Raw genomic sequence first — 6,135 nt, forward strand, 5'->3', positions numbered from 1 at the left:
TAGAAAAAAAAAAAAAAAGAAAACCACAGTGAACAAGTATCTCAATCTCTGCCCTCACAGAGTTTGTGGGGAGGGGTGAACAGACTACTGTCAATTAAACAGCAAAAGGAGTAATTTCTGCTGTAACAAGCGCAACAGCCGGGCTTGGTGGCTCAGCCTGTAATCCCGCGCTTTGGGAGGCTGAGGTTAGTGGATTGCCTGAGCCCGTGGGTTCGAGACCCGCCTGGGCAATTTGGCGAGACCTCATCTCTACCATAAATCAAAAAATTAGCCGGGCGTGGTAGCGCGCGCCTGTAGTTCCAGCTACTTGGAAGGCTGAGGCGGAAGGATCGCCGGAGCCCAGCAGGTCGAGGCTGCAGTGGCCAGGAGTGGCCATTGCACTCCAGTCTGGGCGACAGAGTGAGACTCCAACTCAAAAAAAACAAAAACAAAAACAAGCGCAACAAAAGAAATAAACCATGAGATCAGTGATCAAAAAGGAACCCCTTTAGCCAGGGAAATCCAGGAAGGCTACTTTGAGGTGGTGACTTCGAGTGGAGAGACCGGAATGATGAGGATGGAGGCTTGCCTGTCTCTCCAACCTGACTAGCAGCTCCTTGAGGGAAGAGCTCGGACTGGTTCATTGTCAGAGCCTGGCACGGGACATAGCTCTGTAAACATCGTGGAGTGACTAAAAGAACAAGTGAGTTGTCTTTAAAAATGAATTGTGTTTCCGAGTTCCCACCTACCTGGCTTCTGGTCCTTGGGTGACAGACTCAGCGACGTGCCTGAGTGACATTTCCTGGGTGTGCCAATGGGGGTGGAATGGGAACCCGTGGCAGGCTGCTGTCTCCCAGGCCCTGAGCTCAGACCTGGTAGCCCAGTCTTCTGTGGGCTCTGAGGGAGCTGTGACCTTGTGGGCACCACCTCAGACCGGGAGTCCAGACCCCAGCCCCTCCTCCCTCAGACCCTGGCAGCCCCTCCTCCCTCAGACCCAGGCGTCCAGACCCCCAGCCCCTCCTCCCTCAGACCCAGGTGTTCAGGCCCCCAACCCTTCCTCCCTTAGACAGGGGACCTCTTCTCCCTTGCCGAGGAGCCCTAGCCTCTGCCCCCTCTTCTCTCAAACCCAAGAGTCCAGGCCCCCAGCCGCTCCTCCCTCAGACCCAGGAGTCCAGGCCCCAGCCCCTCCTCCCTGAGACCTGGGGTTCCAAACCCCAGCCCTTGGTAGTCCAGGCCCCTGGCCCTTCCTCCCTCAGACCCAGGAGTCCAGGCCCCTAACCCCTCCTCCCTCAGACCAGGAGTCCAGACCCCCAGCCCCTCCTCCCTCAGACCCAGAAGTCCAGGCCCCAGCCCCTCCTCCCTGAGACCTGGGGGTTCAAACCCCAGCCCTTGGTAGTCCAGGCCCCTGGTCCTTCCTCCTTCAGACCCAGGCGTCCAGACCCCCAGCTCCTCCTCCCTCAGACCTAGAAGTCCAGGCCCCAGCCCCTCCTTCCTGAGACCTGGAAGTCCAAACCCCAGCCCTTGATAGTCCAGGCCCCTGGCCCTTCCTCCCTCAGACCAAGAGTCCAGGCCCTCAGCCCCTCCTCCCTCAGACCCAGGCGTCCAGACCCCCAGCCCCTCCTCCCTCAGACCCAGGAGTCCAGGCCCCAGCCCCTCCTGAGACCTGGGGGTCCAAACCCCAGCCCCCAGTAGTCCAGGCCCCTGGTCCTTCCTCCCTCAGACCCAGGTGTCCAGACCCCCAGCTCCTCCTCCCTCAGACCCAGAAGTCCAGGCCCCAGTCCCTTCTCCCTGAGACCCGGGGGTCCAAACCCCAGGCCCCAGTAGTCCAGGCACCCGACCCTTCCTCCCTCAGACCCAGAAGTCCAGGCCCCTAACCCCTCCTCTCTCAGACCAGAAGTCCAGGCCCCTAACCCCTCCTCTCTCAGACCAGAAGTCCAGGCCTCCAGACCCTCCTCCCTCAGACCCAGAAGTCCCGGCCCCAGCCCCTCCCCCCAGAGACCTGGGGGTCCAAACCCCAGACCCCAGTAGCCAGGCCCCCTGACCCTTCCTCCCTCAGACCTAGGAGTCCAGGCCCTTAACCCCTCCTCCCTCAGACCAGGAGTCCAGGCCCCCAACTTCTCCCAAGATACAGGCTTCAGTCCCCCACTGTGCCTGACTCCAGCACCTAGGACTGGGCCTAGGTAACAAATGCCCAATAAATGTATTGGAAGCTGGGAGGAGATGTGTGTCTATGTTCAGCTGATGCTACTCCTTCAAAAGGACGTCTGAGCAGAGATGCCCAAGCATCAATGAGCGTTGCCTGGATGTCATGTACAAACCCCACGTGCCCAGGAGAGAAATATTTACACTGAGACCATTTCAGGGTGAAAACAATCCCTCTTCTCAGACTTTCAGGACAAAAATCCCAAAACCAATTACTATTTTTAATTTTGTTGGAGTTGGGGTCTCCCTCTGTCACCCAGGCTGGGATGCAGTGGCACGATCGTGACTCACCACAGCCTTGACCTCCTGGACTCAGGTGATCCTTCCACCTCAGCCTCCTGAGTAGCCGGGACGATAGGCGCCTGCCACCACACCCGGCTAATATTTTGATTTTTTTTGTAGAGACAAAGTCTGGCTATGCTGTCCAGGCTGGTCTCAAATTTCTGGACTCAAGCCATCCTCCTGCCTTGGCCTACCAAGGTGCTGAGATTGCAGGTGCGAACCAAAGCTGATGAATAACAAACCAAAGATTTCCCCCTACACCTCAGAGAGAGGCTTCTTGGCTCCAATGTAGCAGTGGAGGTCTTGGGGGCTAGGGTGGCTGCAAGGTGAGGTCCCTTGAGTCCCAGTGGCCCCACGAAGGCAGGGAAGGGACAAGATGACTCAGAATCAGCCTAGCTCCTGCTGCAACAGGAGGAAGCGGTGTTGGGTGAGCCACCAGTGGGAAGAAGTGGGAGGGGAGGGGAAGTGGCCCCAGGGTGCTTCCTGGGACTCAGAAGGAGGGCGGGGAGGGATACACATTCCCAGTCAGCATTCCCTGTCAGCCCCAGGGAATGGGGCTGGGGGCTGGGATTGGGGCTCCCCCTGTGCACCTCTCCCCAGGACACAGAGACACACGCTGTCACCTGGGCCAGGTCAGATTATGACAGCAGGCAACATTTATTCAGGGCTCACCACCTGTGGCGTCAAGCCTTACATGACAACGACTTTAAAGACAGACACACATGTCATGTCACAGTCTCCTCATGACGTGTCTACACTCCACTGTCCTCATCTGGCAGGTGAGGAAACCGAGGGTCAGAGAGGGTACTCGGCTTCCCCAAGGTCACACAGTAGGGAGTAGCAGAGGAAGCCAGGTCCGTTGGGTCCCATAACTTCCCTCGGAGACTGGGTGACCCCCGGCTTCCTCGATTCTCCTGAATGAAATGTTGCCGCCACTTTCTGAACTTTGACATCGGTGTGGGCAGAGAATGAGGGTGGGCGGGGGGGGAGGTGAGGGAAGAGGGGTGCTGTTAAGAGGTGTGGGTGGAGGTCTGGGCAGCACAGGAGGGGCATCCCGCTGACTGGGGAGGAAGAGGGTGGGTGGCAAAGGGGTCTCCAGCTGTCGGGCTCAGCTGGTACGGATGTTCCTCTCGATCCAGGAGGTGTATTTACAGATCTGGGTGTAGACTGCTGGGTGCTGGGCGGAGCCGCAGGGGTAGACACCCCATGAGAGGATGCCCTGCAGGGTCTCGTCACACACCAGGGGGCCGCCGGAGTCACTCTGGGGGTGGGAGGAAGAACGGATTACACAGAAATGCCAAGCTGCTCCCTTGGGGTCCGGGCAGGGACGGGGAGGGTTGGAGTGGGGTGGGGATTAGGTATGAGGCTGAAGGGGGTGCTGGGATGGGAAGGAGGTGGACTTGGGACTGTGGGGGCTGGGCTGGGGTGAGCACAGAGAGGTAGGTTGGAGCTGGGACTGCGGTGTGTGGTTGGTGACAGGCTGTGAGTCTGGGGGTCAGGAATGGCTGGAGGGTGGTGGGGTGAGGAGAGGGTTAGGACTGCGGGTAGCTGGGCTTGAGCATGGGCTTGGGAGTGGGGTAGGGGACAGGGGTGGGGTCTTTTCTTTTCCCATCACCTCCCCGTCCTCCCCCCCATGAGTCAGAGCCCCCCGCTGGCCAGTCCCTACCTGGCAAGGGTCCTGACCCTGGGACAGTCCGGCACACATCATGCTGCTGGTGACCACGCCAGGGTAGAAGACGTCACACTCTCTATGGCTCAGGAGACTGACCGTGGAGCAGCTCAAACCCCTGTTGTACTTGACTGACAGGAGACACAGCAAGTAAACCCTAGGTCCAGACTCCCAACCCCTTGGGACCCAGGATTCCAGATATAACACAGTTTCTACCCAGATCCCCAGCCCCTCCTCCCTCAGACCAGGAGTCCAGACCCCCAAACCCTCTTCCCACGGATCAGGAGTCCAGACCCCCAACCCCTCCTCCATCAGACCCAGGAAACCAGGCCCCAGCCCCTTCTCCCTCAGACCGAGTCCAGGCCCCCAGCGCCTCCTCCCTCAGACCAGATCAGACCCCAACTTCTCCTCCCTCAGACCCAGGGGTCCAAGCCCCCAGTCCCTCCTCCCTCAGACCTGGAAGTCCAGGTTCTAATCCCTCCTCCCTTGGACCCAGGAGTCCAGACCCCAGCCCCTAATCCCTCAGTCCCAGGGGTCCAGATCCCCAGACCCTACTCCCTCAGACCCAGGAAACCAGGTCCCCAGCCTCTCCTCCTGAGATACCACCTCAGTTCCCCAGCTCTTGCCTCTTCGGGTGGACGTGGTACCCCAGCCTGCAACCTGGCACTGGTCTCCGGGCTGGGCACAACGGGAAGGCAGCTGCAGGGTCTTGACACGGGGCCCCAGCACCGCCGGCTTGGCCAGCTTCAGCAGCATGAGGTCGTGCTCATCCGTGCGCCGTGGCAGGATGGGGCCTGAGCTCTGGCGGTACTTGGGGTGGATGATGGCGCGGGTGGTCCGGCGGAGCTGCTCGCCCTGGAGCAGCAGTAGGTGGTCGTCCCCAACTCGAGCCCACAGTGGCCTGGGGGAAGGAAGGGACAAATGGAGACATGACCTTCATGGGGGCTGGGAAGGAGGGTACAGGCTGGGGGTGAGGCAGACACCCGTGTCCTGAGATAGATGAGGTCTGGGGTCGAGGGGGCGGAGCGAGAGCAGGTATTGGCCCTGGATGCCGGGACACAGGGACGAGGAGTCAGGTGTTTGGACTCCTGGGGCTGCAGGCACTAAGGGCTGGGGGCCCGGGATCCGGGTGAACCCACCCTGTATCTTCTCTGTAATGACCTCCAGTCCTTCCTCCTTCCATGGGGACTCGTGAGGTAAGCCTTTCCTTCCAGTTCTAAGTTCCTGACCATGCCAGACCCCGACTCCCATCTGTTGCATACAAACCACCTGGTCCTGAATGGAACTCGGGTAGGATCGGCTGGACAGGACGGACGGCCCAGACATGCTGAGAAGGACCACAGCGTCCCCTGGCGGCCACAGCAAAAGGCCTGCCCGTCCTCCTCCAGTCAGCCCTCTATGAGTGACCTGCATCTGGAGCCGGGAGAGATCCAAGCGCCCCCTCCCCACCCCTTCCCGGAGGCTGCCTCCAGAGCCCTTCCTCGTAGGGTCCTCGAAGATCGTCCTCCTACCTCTTGTTGTTCTGGCAGTGCGCAGCCGTAAGCACCCAGCTCCGGTCCACCAGGACGCCGGCACAGTGGAACGACAGGCCGTTGAAAAGGGAGACGTGCCAGGGCTGCGAACCGCGCGCGCACGGGGCGCCGTAGGCTTCGGGATCCGGGCCCGTGTCGTTTCCGGGGAGCAGGAAGGCCTCGGCGGCTGCAGAAAGAAAGGAGACAGGGATCTCAGCACGCAGGGCAAAGGCTGGGTTTGGGTCGGAACTGGGCCATGGGCCTGGACTGACTGCGTGCGGGGGCAGTAGGGTGGGAGGAAGACCTGGGGGAACGCAAGTGAGAGGAGAACGACGCGAAAGTGGGAGGCGGGGAAAGGGTCGATGAAGGGGCGGGGCTAGAACGCGGCGGGACGGTAAGAGTGGGGCTAGAACGCGGCAGAGCGATGAGGGGGCGGGGCTAGAACGCGGCCGGACAATAAGGGGGCGGGGCTAGAACGCGGCTGGTCGATAA

General features: G+C 60.5%; 1 protein-coding gene across 1 annotated transcript in view; it reads right to left on the bottom strand.

Annotated features, from left to right (window-relative positions):
- Positions 1 to 3,497: 3,497 nt before the first annotated feature.
- KLK10 (kallikrein related peptidase 10) overlaps positions 3,498 to 6,135 on the bottom strand; it is a 4,428-nt gene continuing 1,790 nt past the window's right edge. Inside the window, exons 3-7 of the mRNA XM_021705985.1 lie at positions 5,916 to 5,947; positions 5,644 to 5,830; positions 4,759 to 5,033; positions 4,130 to 4,263; positions 3,498 to 3,724 (exon numbers count right to left, since the gene is read on the bottom strand). Coding sequence (XP_021561660.1) covers positions 3,572 to 3,724; positions 4,130 to 4,263; positions 4,759 to 5,033; positions 5,644 to 5,830; positions 5,916 to 5,947 — 781 coding nt within the window. The 3' untranslated portion in view covers positions 3,498 to 3,571. The remainder of the gene's footprint in view (positions 3,725 to 4,129; positions 4,264 to 4,758; positions 5,034 to 5,643; positions 5,831 to 5,915; positions 5,948 to 6,135) is intronic.

Source organism: Carlito syrichta, unplaced genomic scaffold (genome assembly GCF_000164805.1).
Source record: "Carlito syrichta isolate Samal-C Ts95f unplaced genomic scaffold, Tarsius_syrichta-2.0.1 Scaffold314869, whole genome shotgun sequence".
Lineage (NCBI taxonomy): Eukaryota > Metazoa > Chordata > Mammalia > Primates > Tarsiidae > Carlito > Carlito syrichta.